The sequence below is a fragment of the Jaculus jaculus genome, chromosome 1, assembly GCF_020740685.1.
Source record: "Jaculus jaculus isolate mJacJac1 chromosome 1, mJacJac1.mat.Y.cur, whole genome shotgun sequence".
Taxonomy (NCBI): Eukaryota; Metazoa; Chordata; class Mammalia; order Rodentia; family Dipodidae; genus Jaculus; species Jaculus jaculus.
Window position 1 is genome coordinate 301,618,856 of NC_059102.1, and position 13,745 is coordinate 301,632,600.

A 13,745-nucleotide genomic window follows, 5' to 3' on the forward strand; every position below is an offset into this window, starting at 1 on the left:
GGGGCCAGATTCCTACTGTCTCCTTCAAGTAAATACCCTTAGTGACCTAGAAATCCTTTGCCAAGCCTTGCCTCTTAAAGTTTTGACCAACTCCAAGTAGTACCACCAAGAGACCCAGCCATTCCAGATGAACCTTTGAGAAAAGTGAAAAATCTAAAGTATAGAAATATGTAATAAAGTGCTATAAAATATATAATTTTAAGCTTTTATCTCCTGTATTTATCTAGTTAGTCTGTTGATTAAGCAAATTGAAATTTAGCAGATAATTTTCAAAGACCCAAATTGACAAATACAAGAACTTGCTCTGAGTCAAGTAAGCAACTGAGGAATAAAAATAACTTAAATCAGACAGGTAGTTCTTGGGAAATCTGTTCAGTTGAATAAAAAGTAATGTATTATAAGATGTCATTTGATTATTTCTTCACCCTTGACATAATAAAACATGCTTGTGTTTCTCTAGCTTTATGCTTCTATGTCAATTAATCCTAAAACCACAGACTCGTGATTATTGCCTCTCTTTTATTTCCTCATAATTGTTTACTAGGTGGCCATAATACTTTCCTTGAAATTTCCCTATATTCATTTTTTTAAATTCTGCTTTTTATCTTCCCATTCCTATTTTCTCCCTCCTTCACCGATTTCTAAAAGTTGCATGTCCCCTTAACCTAATACCACTACAAAATGTCTTTCATCCTTTATTGTCTTCATTGAGCCCCAAGTCGTTCAGAAGGTTTCTTACCAGTTCAGCATTTACATGTAACACTTCCTTGTATATTTTAAAAATTAAAGAAAAATCATAAACACATTATCTGAACTTACTTGATTTCATTTCAGATACCTCTGCTTAATTTTTCACTCCCACTATTAAATAGGTTCTTAGGAAAACTCAATAACAGTCACTGGAAAAGATACACTTTAAAAAAGATTCTCAATCATACCTCAGATTTCAAGTTTACTTGTAATTAATTGGGAAGTCAGACTTTATAATTAGTATCTCTATTTCTCTTATCCTCTCCATTCCTCTATGTGTTTACACTTAAGCATCATCACACCAAAATTGTTATAAATAAATCTTTCAGTAATCTGACATAATGTTGCATGCCCAACCTCTTTTTCTTTTTTACGCATATAATCTATTCCATTAAGAAAGCTTTTTCAAAGCTGGGTGTGGTGGCGCATGCCTTTAATCCCAGCACTCGGGAGGCAATGATAGGAGGATTGCCATGAGTTCGAGGCCACCCTGAGACTCCATAGTGAGATACAGTCTTCACACTGGAGAAACCCCTTTTAATTAAAAGGGAATATAGGCTACAGTATTTTTGAGTAATATGAACTACCATTGGGGCTAGGTTCAGTTGGTAAAGTCATGAAAGCATGAAGACCTGAGTTCTTATACTTAGGACCCTCGTAAAAGCCTGGCCCAATAACAAATGCCTGCAATCCCAAGTGCTGGCAAGGCAAAAACAGAAGACTGTGGCGCTTGATGGTTGGCTGGTCTAGTCAAGTCAGTGGGCTCCAGGTTCAGTGAGAGACCCTGCCCGTCCCCCAATGCCTCCCGCCAAAAAAGGTGGAGTTGAGAGTACCTGCTTGGGACCCCTCCTGTATTCAAGGAGTTTTGCCTTTTTCTCTTTAGCTTTATAGTACTCTAGAATAAGTAAAATCTTTCTTAAAAACAAAAGATGAGCAATAGAGGAAAACATTCAATGTAGACATGTAGCCTCCACATTTGTACTAACATGCATACAAGCACATACACAAAGAATAAGAATAATAGTTACCATTTATTGGTTTGATTCTATGATTTTCCAGTCACTTTTTGTCAGTTACTCTATGGGAGACTAAGTTTCTCAAAATTAATGAGAAAAGAGCATGCAAATTTATTAAATGGAAGTTTTAATGTAACACAAAAACCTTCAAAAATGAAAACCTAAATTTAGATTTGTGTGTTTTTAGGGTCAGAGTTGAATTGATAGTTAATCATGGAGAAGTGTAAGACCTGTTTGTTCAGATTCTCCTTTATGTCTTCATGTCTCCAGAAATATGCACATTCCTTTCCTTTGTATGTAAGGTGGGCCACCACAACTGAGATCACAGAGTTCTTGTATGATCAGCTTTGTGAAAGATGGGCAAGAGGTCTGACAGACCTTCCTGCTTGTTTCTGCTTATTGCCTCAAATGCCAAGGTGTCATTTTGACATAGTGTGTCCTTAACTGCTTCTCTGCTCTGCTCCTGCTCCAAAGCTAACCATCAAGTACTTGAGACTGTTTTATAGTTTAAAAAATTGTGTTTCTAAAACCAAAATGTGGGTCCAAATATTTTATGTCTTGAAATCATTCTTTATTTCTATTATGTTATATGCTTAGAGGACCTTGGAAAACATTAGAATGGAGGGGTGTGGTGTATGTATGCTTTTTTGTATCTCAGTCCTCTTTTCCTGTATGTGTTCTTACAACATTTTGTCTTTGTGGCTCTTTTTCTATTATATGGGTACTGTCCTTTATATTTAGCTTTATAATGCATTAAAATGTATTTAAATGAAATTTCATGCAGTTATAAAACTTTATAAAATGATGTATTAATAATAAAATACACAAAAATTGGAAGCTGCAGGAACCAACCTTGTGGACAAATGAGAAAATACTCTTGTCTACAGAAGGCAGCAATCCTACATAAATATGGAGGTCTCTGTCTGACTTAGGACAGCTGGCTAAGTCTGATCGTTCCCCTCCATACACCTTGTAAAGCTATAACTTTGGATAGTGATCTGTCCTTTTGTTCAATTATCTCTGCTGATTAAGTGTGTACTTAATTTATTTTAATAAAGTAACCAAATGTAATAATTTCATCCATTTTGAGATGCTTTGTTTTTTGTTTGGGTTTTGGGTTTTTGAGGGAGAGTCTTAAGGAGTCTAGGCTAGCCTCAGACCTACTGTGTAGCTGAAGATGACTTTGAATGTCTTACCCTCTTGCCTCTACACCCCAACTTTTAGGATTGGAGGAATGTACCACTGTGCATAACTTATTTATGACTTTTGAAAAATAAAATATTGTCAGATTTTGCTAGCTTGTTTAAAGAGTCTACAACCAGAATGTAGAATGGATTCAGAATTACTATTTTCCTAGGGGCCACATTGGCTTAATTAATGCAGGGTTATCAGTAAAGGCCAATCAGTAGGTTAGCTGTAAAGGGGCCTATTAAGATACCTTCTATGAATGTGTGTGTGTGTTTGTTTGCAAGCACAGAGAGAGAATGGGCATGCCAGGGCCTTTAGCCATTGCAAACTAAATCCAGATGTATGTGTCCCTTGTGCATCTGGCATACATGGGTCCTGGGGAATCGAACCTAGGTCCTTTGACTTTGCAGGCAAATGCCTTAACCACTAAGCCATCTCTCCAGCCCATATTAACATGTTTTATTGAAATTTGATTTCTTTTGTCATTCTTTAAAATTTACTGATCATTTTTTGTTACCATAACACATGGCCTGTTTGGTAACTGATCATGTACTTGAAGAGGCTATGTATTTTTTCATCTAAAGAGACTATTTCTATAAATATTAGTTAGATCAATTTGTCTTATATAATGAAATCTTTTATGTAATTATTGAATTTTAGTTACTGTTTTCAAAATTATCTCTGAACATGAGTAAATAGACTTATTGTTCCTTTTAGTTTTATGTTTTTTCATTGTGTGTTTAAGAATGTGTGTAGAGAGGCTGGAGAGATGGATTAGTAGTTAAGGCACTTGCATGTGATGCCTAAGGACCCATGCTGAATTCCCCAGTATCCACGTAAACCAGATGCACAGTGGGGGGAAAGCATCTGGGGTTTGTTTGCAGTGGCTAGAGGCCCTGTTGTGATCATCCTCTTTATTTCTTTCTTCCTCTATCTGCCCCTCTCTCAAATAAATAAAATACTTTTAGGAATGTGTGTATATATGTACATATTATTACAATTATGGAATATGTATTTTATCTTTGGCCCTTAAGTCCCCATGTATTAAAGTCCCCTTTTTCTGGTATTACTGTAACCATTCCAGTTTTCTTATGATTAAAGCCGTATATCTTATTTTCACATTGAAAAATGTCTTTCTTACTTTACCCAGTCATAATCTCTACCTTTTATTTCTGGTACTTAAATTTAAATTTAAATTAATTTAAAGTAAAAATAAAATAATAAAAATTGTTAGGCTTCTTAAATTTGAAGCAGTATAGCACACAAGTTTGGAAGAATTTTGCCATACTTCTTCATATATACCTGTTATCTACTTGGGATTCTGATTATACATTTATACATTTGAGTGTTGTTCATTTGGTCACTGAAATGCTGGTTTTTTTTCCAATCCTTCTTTTTCCCCAAATCAGTTGTATTTTTTTCTGTCTTGCCAGATGTATTGGGCTGTTTATTCTGTATTGCCTCATCTTATCTTCATTCATGCACACACAACATATTTCATTTCCGATATGGTCCTTTTCAAGAATTCTCATTTAATGCTTTTTTCTTTTTTTTTTTTTCCGTTGCTTACCCATTACTGGATCTCTTTGTGTTCATTCTCACACACACACACACCCTGAATTCTGGATTTTGCTAAATTCTTTTAAATGTTGAAATTTGGACACAAGTTGTTTTTTTGTTTTTTTTTCCCAGATAAAATCATTTCTTTTGACTGCCTCTTAAGCTTTATTAGGGTAAATCTAAAGTAGCAATTGAGTACCAAACATTTCTGGTTTTGTAGGTCCCTCTGTTACAGCTTCCTGACTCTGCCAAGACATTCAAGGGCAGCCACAGGCAGTATGTAAACAAATGACAATGGCTGTGTTCCTGTAATACTTAAATACAAAGCAAGTAGGGTTGCCTATAACTCAGTTGTACTGCTTTTGCCTTGCATGCACAAGGCTGCGATCCATCCCCAACATCATACCGCAGAGGAGAAAGACTTGTGGGGAGACACATAGCCCATAGTTTCCTTGTGCTCTCATGTTACCTGTTGAGAACATGTTATCTTTGTTCAAGTTTAGTTCACCAAGTTAATTAAGGCCCCTTTGTGGACTGCTCATTGCCCTTGAATGTTCAATCAGCTCTCTTTATTTTGCCTGTGATTCAAAACTTGAACAGCTCCCACTCGTTTGTGAATTCTGGGATTCAGTAAGACATGTAGTTGTGTTGGCTTTAATTACTATTGTGTAGGGTGTGTATCAAGGAGATCCCTTTGCAAATGAGTGAAGCACTGCCGTCTCTGTAGCTTCCTCCTTGATTGCACTTTGCCTTACAAATTTGACTGCACCTCCCCACAAGTACTGAATATCAGTCTATCTCCTCAATTCAGTGAGCACTGTGTGTTCTGCTTAGATTCTTCTGTGTTATGTTGGGATTCCTCATCCCTGCTTTGTGGTTCAGAAATTACCTCCAAGCAGAAAGCCTGGGTGTTTATAAGGCATGCCTTATTTGTTTTCTTTCCCAGAGATTAGAGTTCATGCTCTGCTGTTGCTAAATATATTTGTTTCATGGCCAAGAATGGTGGTTTTATTTTCATATTTTATATTTAAAATGATATTGTATCTATTTATACCTATAATAAAATGTATTCACATTTGAAATCAGTTATTTTTATCTCTAAGAATACATTCTCCAACTACAGTCTTGGTTTGCTCAGTATTTTAATGTGCTTTGCTTTTTAAGGTAGACAACTACTATAGAGAAAAGTTCCATGGGCAAAACTAAGTTTGTATAGGTAGATTCTATTTTTATAAACAATCTGCTAATTTTTTCATTGTCTTAATCTCTTTTAAGCAGCTACCTTTGAAGAGAGTTTTGCAGTAGACTTACCTGTTTCCAAAAAGCAGAAATAAAATAATGAGAGTAATTGAATGGCATTTTTATGTATTTAGCAACTAAAAGCAACCCATTGTGCCAAACCTAATGTATATCAGGATCCATGTAGCAGATTATAGCTACAGCTAGCAAAGCAGTCATCCAAAATGAAAAGAAGGTTCATTCAAAATGTTTAATTAATGACCTTATATGCATTAGTGTTAGAGTCCTAGTGATAACAGTGAGTATCTGGCTTTAATTTTCTGCTGTCTGGAAAAAATTATTTTAAAACAGTATCTGAGTACCTCACAGGTTAGTACCAAATTTTCTCTCTCTCTCTCTCTTTCTCCCTCTCTCTCTCTCTCTCTCTCTCTCTCTCTCTCTCTCTCTCTCTCGCACACACACACAATGGTTTTGTGGAGGAAAAGGAAAAGCATACTGAGATGTGGAGGTGGTATTTTTTCTTTCATTGTCTGTTACCTTGAATCATTTTAAGTACATAAGAATTTTTAGGACACTGTGTCACTTAACATGTCAGACCTAGAAGACAATTTAAATTATTTCACTTTTTGATAAATTAGGTATTTATCTGTCTGCATGGTCAGAAGTGTTAAGAATTAGCCCCCTGATAGGAACAAACATGGCACCATCCATAAATCCTGTAGCCCCAGTGCTGGGATTGAAAAAAGCATTATGCATGATGTCTTCTCCTTGGTATAGTGTTGTACAGACCACAGATTTCTTTTATGATTATCTAGTTAAATAATGTTATTTACACATTGAGCCTAAACTTTTCATAAAGCAAGATAATCTAACTCAAACATTCCTAACCCTGAACTTCTGAATACCAACATGGTATCCTAAGTAGAAAATTTCACACCTAATCTCTAACTGCAGATTGTGGTCAAAATGAAGGCACACTGAAATTATTTTATGAAATTATGTTCAGGGTATATAAGTGAATATATAGAAACATAAGTGAATTTCATGTTTAGATATGGGTCCCTTCCCAAGGTAGTTTATTATGAATATGCAAACATGTCAAAATCTGAAATGTTTCTGGTCCCAAGTATTTCTGATAAAGAATTTTCAACCTGCATATCAATCACACTTTTCCAGGTTTTCAATCATGTTTGAGTTATATAATTCATAGTCTCCTGACTGTCAGAAATTAATTCCTCCCTACTTCCAATGAGTCCTAATCTTCACTAGGTTTCTGTGCTTGCCCCTTCCATATTAAGTGACTAAAGCCAAAACAGAAGAAAGAGCTGAAGTTCTGGGTGCTCTGTTTTTTGTTGTCTTAACACTAGGTGTTCCTTTAGCAGTGTAAGCAATTCTTGATGGCTACATTTCATAGTTCCAGCTCCTAGCTATAGCTTTCATGCAAACTGTCGGGTCTTTCCCCTTCACAAACAGCAACCAATTAATCACTGCTATTTCTTGCATTATGTCTACATTGTGTTTGCAAACTCCTTTTTGGATACTGTAGTGGCAATTTACACAGTTTTTCATTTAAAGTTTTTTTCTAAAAAATTATATTATAACCAGGCATAGTGGCACATGCCTTTAATGCCAGCCCTCAAGAGGCTAAGGTAGGAGGATCACCATGAGACCAAGGCCAGCCTAAGCTACAAAGTGAGTACCAGGTCAGAGCAGCCTGAGATATACTGAGACCTTATCTTAAAAAATCAAAAATAAGTAAATGAAGTAGATAGGAATATTCTGAGGCACAGTCGTCCCACGCCCACCCCACCCCCTGCTACTCCATGGAGACTCAGGCCTTAAAGGCCCCACATTGAACACCATAATCCCACTGAGGCGAACCCACAGGGTAATGGGAGCCAAAACGGGGGGATAAAAGAGTATATACTGTTTGTTTATATATAATCAAGATGAAAAAAAAAACTAATCAAAGTTAAAAACAAAATATAAAATCTACAAGCCACAATAAAAATATGGCAAACCTAATTAAAAGTTTCACTCCATAAAACTGCCAAGAAAAACAAAGCTACAGAGATGATTTAGCAGTATAGGCACTTGCCTACGATGCCTAAGGACCCAGGTTCAATTTCCCCAGTACCCTTGTAAGCCATATGTGCATGTGTCTGGAGGTTTCTTTGAAATGGCAAGAGGCCCTTGTGTGCCCATTCTCTCTCTAAGTAAATACAATATTTTAAAGAAAAAAGTAAACATTTCAGAAGTAGAAAAAGAAATTGTATTACATCATTATATTCTCTCTCTCTCTCTCCCTCTCCCTCTCCCTCCCTCCCTCCTTTCCCTTTTCTGAGTAAGTCATAGAAAGTGCTTTCTGTTCAGTTCAGGATGAGTTATATTTCTAAATTCAGATCACTGAAAAAGTAAGCAAATCCCAAATTTAACTTCCCAGTCCCCTCACTTCAAATCTCTTGATATGCAAGTGTGATACTTGGACAAAAGTTAATAGTGGAAGTATATTCTGCATTACCTATTGTTAACAGTCAGCTCCATGTGGTGGTGATAAACATCCAATCAGACACAACTTAGGGGAGGAAAGGGTTTATTGCAGGGTTAAAGATCTAGGGAAAGTTCTATCAGTGGCAGAAGAAACTGCTTCCCTTTCATAGATCCAATCATAGAGACAACAGCCAGCAGCCATAAACTACCAGAGCTAAAACTTGTGTACACACCTAGTGGGGTTGGACTCAGTTCTGCCCCCAAACACAGCTTATGGCTGGCCTCCATGATATGCCCCAGTGACATGCCAACCCCCCCCAGTAGAAATCTGTGTGCTAGAAGCTAAAGTTGCAAGCTCAGTTTTAATAAAACACCTGAGCCTGTGGGTCCATACATTGAAATTATCAGACTGCCACACCTATGTTATTATTTCACAGACATGCTGATTTGAGGGGAAACCCCAACTAGCAAAAGATCCACAATATTTATGGCCACATGTCTATTTGTTCTTGATAGAATTGTAATATTTAATGTTATTATCTAAGAAATAGTTTAATCCCACTAAAAATTCTAGAATAATAAAATGTTTATTTTCCAGTAATAACAGGATAAGCAATATTTAGAAGTATCTTCACATAAAAAGAAAATTAAAAACACAAATAGGAAAACTGAAGTTTTTAACTTGGTTTGCCTGTAGTCACCTTTCTTTCTCTTCATCACTTTGTTCATGAAACCTGAACAATTTCAGGCAGGTCCTAATTTTTCCTCATTGAAGCTTGACTATTTTGTCTGTTTCTCATAGCTACCATTTGGATTTGTTTTATCCATCAGCCATATGGCTATCTGCCCTGGATACTCAGTCCATTTGCAAGTTGCAGAATGTTTTTATCCCTTATTTACAGCAGGAGGTGTGTCCCATTACTGACTTTGAAATTTTCTTTGACTAACATTCTTGTCGGTTTCCTTTTCCTGTCTACTTGATCCTTAAAATCTGGAATTTTCTACTTACAACTCACAAGTGAAGACACACAAAAGTTAGCCCATCACTTTAGATTCTACTGGTATCGTAGAATGAGGAAAGCTGAAGAAATTATTCTGTCTTAACCTCCAGGAAGTCCTCTACTTTAAATGCTCTTGTTCTTTTTCAGGATTCCAATGTGCTGATTGCTGCTAACAGTCAGGGTACAATTAAGGTAAGCTATTTTATATATCTCCTTTTAAAGTTAAGATCTGCTTTTAGAGTACAGCATGGTCATGGAAATATGCAACTGTACTAAACCTTCAAGATTCCATATCATGGTTCTCTGTCTCCTTAAACATAGTTTGATTGAACTGGGAAGAAGTAGTGGTTTGCAATAAGATGATGATACCTGTTGAGGTTATATGCCAGAATGACTCATGTATGATCAGACTGAAAAACAAAAGCAAACAAATTGAGCATTTACTGTGGACTAAGCACTTTGACTTCTCTCATACTAGTGCTACTATACCTCAGCATTTAGTAAACAGTCCAATATGCGGTGAGGGCTGATTGCTTATGTATTTGCTCCTTTTAGCTGCATCTTGCGCTTTATTATACTTAGTCTCGTTTCCCTAACAATTAGAATTTCCTACCTGAATCAGCATAGAGTAGAAATTCAGTGTTCAGTTGAAAATTAGGGACTGAGGAGATGACTCACTGGATGAAGGCATTTGCTTTCAATTGAAAACTGATAGGTCATACCATTACTGAAAACTGAAATGTCCCAAGGCACACAGCCTGATAGTTTTTCACATACTGTACTTTGTAGTTATCAAGTAAGCAAATCCAAGCAATACACACCTTGGGGAGAAGAAACAGGCCAACTCAATGTAGAAATGAATTATTAACTTGTCAGCTAGTGTTTCAAGGTAGGGTCTTACTGTAGCCCAGGCTGACCTGGAACTCACTCTGTAATCCTAGGCTGGCCTCAAATGCACCTTGATCTCCCTACCTCTATATCCTAAGTGCTGGGATTAAAGGTGTGTACCAGCACACTCAGCTAATAATAACTTTTTATAAAGAGGACAACTCACAGGGGAACTAGGATTCTCACTAACCACCATGCATTATACTCATTTCTAGAAGCCTCAAGTCAAATGGTAGAAGAAGCTGGAATTTATTTGAGTCACTCTATAGTTTCTCAGTCTCATCATCTCATGGCAAAGCATGAATTGAAACTAGAACACCTTATTCTTCAAAAAGTTAGACCCTCAAAGCAAATGCAGTTATTAACAACCCTGCAGGAACTCCTTCATGGGCTCTCATGGCCAAATCTAAGATTTCATTTAGCACCCTTCACCTGTTGTGTTAGTAGTGTGCGCACTAAGTACAAAGACCAGGCATAATGAAGAACAGGTTTAAGTCAGGGGGAAAAGGCACCTTTGCATCTTTGCTAGTTGAAATTGCAGTCTCCATGAAACAGTCCTTTCTTATTTAGTGTATCTATATTTTAAACCACAACTACATGTTTTTGCTTCATGTGCCATTTTTATAGTTATTTTTAATTTTTATACATGTTGTATGTTAAATATTTTCTCTTTTGTTCCTCTAAATAATTTAATTTTATATATGCATTTGATTTTATGTGATTATATAAAATTAAGGAACCACAAATGAGAGAAAACATAATAGTCTTTCTAAAATAATCCTTTATAATAGTGTCTTGGTTCTTGGTCCTTTTTTAAGCCATTTGTTTCTTAGTTTTAGTTTCAGTTTTAGCACTGTCACACCTGACTTTCATGACATGATAATACTTTAAAACTAAAAGCTAGGAGCTGGAAAGATGGCTTAGCGATTAAGATGCTTGTCTGTGAAGCCTAAGGACTCGGATATGATTCCTCAGTACTCACATAAACCAGATAGACAAGGTGATGCATGCGTCTGCTGTTCATTTGCAGTAGCTAGAAACCGTGGTGCACCCATTCTCTCTATATATATCTTGCCTGTCTCTACCCCTCAGATCACTAAAATTAAAAAAAAAAAAAAGTGTGGTGACACTTTGGATGATTGCCATTGAAAATGAAAGAAGCAAAAAGGAATAAGCAGTATCTTAGATTCTGTATGCTTTGTTCAGTAGTGTTTGGTCAGTGTTAGACCAACCTAGTGTTCATCAGCAGAGGAAAGAAATAAACAAAAATCCTTAATAACAACAACTTAATTTTTTGTAAGAATGTAGAAAAATATATCAACACATATATAAAAATACATGTCCATGCTATGCATCAGCCCATTCACTTACACATAGGCTTTCTATAGGTTACCTTGAAGACCCTGTAATTGAGACAGTAACTAATATACTAATATGCAATGTGTGAATTTAAGCAGAATTATGTCTAGTTCCTTCAAATTCTCTGACTTATTGCTAGTTTATAAACTATTTGTATTTAGTTTTCCATTAGTAAATATAGTAAAGATTTGTTCACCTCCATGTTTTGAAACTAATTTGTAAGACTCTTGCTTTTGTTTTCCTGCTTAGGTGCTAGAGTTGGTGTGAAGGGTTTACTGAAGCCTAATTGTGCTTGCTCCTCCTGAAACACACCTGCAGCTGGTAATGAGAGAAAGAAAGAAGTTTCATTTGATATATTTGCAAGGTCATCATGGATTTTGGATTTGTTTTGAGTACTTTTTCCTCTTTTTCCTCCTTTATGACCTTTGGGACATTGGGAATGTCGAGTGAAAACTCTGCCGTTAATGGAACTCCATGAACTTTGCTGCTCTTGTGGTGTGGCTATCTAATTTTTGTGATAGGGAAATAAATTCTTTTGAATAAAAACAAATAACTAAAAATAATAAAAGTTTATTGAGCCACAACTGAGCTGGAAAAGTTTTTGTCACTGTGGTAAGAAATAGCCTTTGGAAGCAGTAGCACACATGAGTTATCAAAAATGTACTGGTAAATAATTTTAAAGTTGTATTTCCTACCCTCTTGGAAAAGTACACACATCAGTGTGAACAAAATGTAACATGTGTTCCAGTGAACTTACTATTTACAGTAGGTATGATCAAGACTGACTTTCCATTCCCTGACTAGATTTGACATCATCGGTTGGTACTACCTCTTGATGGATTTAAACTTTTGAACTGTTTGACCTATTAAGAGTAGATTCCAAACGAAATGAATGTCGATCTTTATAAGAGCTGATTCTTTTTTAGCCTTTTAAAGTTCACATATGCATACCAATAAGCCCTAAATATGGGCCAAGCCAATGTCTATTTCAAAAAGTCATTGCTATCAGACGGTCATAGCTGTTAATTCCCATTGAGGGTTGAAGAGGGACTTGTAGCAAGGGCCAGCAGACTTTTCTGTAAAGGGGCAGATAGGAAATACTTCAGGCTTTGCTAACCATATGGTTGCTCATAACTATTCTGCTCTGCCATATGGGAGGTAAGCAGCTGCAGAACACATGTGAGCAAACAGGCATGGCTGAAAAGTGGTGGTGTTCAATCCAACTGCATATGAATCATTTGCCAGCCCCTAACTTATGGTACATTCTGCTACCTCAGCCTTCAAGACGTCTAATTTCTTAAGTTGTCTAGTGAATTTTATGAGTCATTTTCAAATTGCCAAAGGAGACAACATTAAGCAAAAGTAGCATAAAGAGTTAATTCAAGGAAAACAGTTTGAAAAAAAAAAAACAGAACTCAAAAATCTGAACACTTGGTCTGTGGAGAGATTGCTCAGCAGTTAAAGTACTTGTCCATAAAGCCTAATGACCCAACTTTGATTGCTTCTACCCACATAAAACCAGTTGCACAAAGTGGTGCATGCATCTGGAGTTGGTTTGCAGTGATAAAAGTTCCTGCCATACCCATATTCATTCTTTCTCTCTGCCAGGTGTGGTGGTGTACACCTTTAATCCCAGCCCTTGGGAGGCCTATGTAGGAGGATGGCTGTGAGTTGGGAGCCAGCCTAAGACTACATAGTGAATTCCAAGTCAGCCTGGGCTGGAGTGAATGCTAAACGCTACCTAAAAAAAAAAAAAAAAAAACTTGGCAGCAAAAGATATTCGTAGAATTATATTCCAGACTTTTCTTGAAACACTAATAAAAACTTGATGAAAGATATGCATGAAGAGTATAATCAAAATATGCAACAGATCTTGCAGTCTAACGTTACTGAAATATCCATGTTCACATTTTTTTACTGTTTAAAAAATATTTTATTATAAGTAGAGACACAGATTGGGGGTGCCAAAGCCTCTAACCACTGCAAACAGACCCCAGATGCATGTGCCACTTTGTGTATCCCGCTTAATGTAGGTACTGGGGAATCATTAGGCTTAGCGGGCAAGTGCTTTAAAAACACTGAGCCATCTCTTCAGCCCCATGTCTTGATTTCTGAAATTATTGAAGCCAAATAGATCTTAAACTTAGGATTTTTTGCATATCAGAAAATTAATAGAGCACTTTAGTATATACTAAATAATCCACAACAGAGCCTAAAGCAACATTCTATAATCAAACACATTTAAACTTCCGCA

General features: G+C 36.3%; 1 protein-coding gene and 1 non-coding gene across 3 annotated transcripts in view; both read left to right on the forward strand.

The window, feature by feature from the left end:
- Cop1 (COP1 E3 ubiquitin ligase) overlaps nt 1–12,079 on the forward strand; it is a 115,206-nt gene extending 103,127 nt beyond the window's left edge. For both annotated transcript variants that reach the window (XM_045159386.1, XM_045159390.1), the window contains exons 19-20: nt 9,392–9,436; nt 11,741–12,079. In XM_045159386.1, the coding sequence (XP_045015321.1) occupies nt 9,392–9,436; nt 11,741–11,758 (63 nt within the window). In that variant the 3' untranslated portion in view covers nt 11,759–12,079. The remainder of the gene's footprint in view (nt 1–9,391; nt 9,437–11,740) is intronic.
- LOC123457915 lies at nt 2,597–2,736 on the forward strand. The gene has a single exon (XR_006635266.1).
- Nucleotides 12,080–13,745: the final 1,666 nt, after the last annotated feature.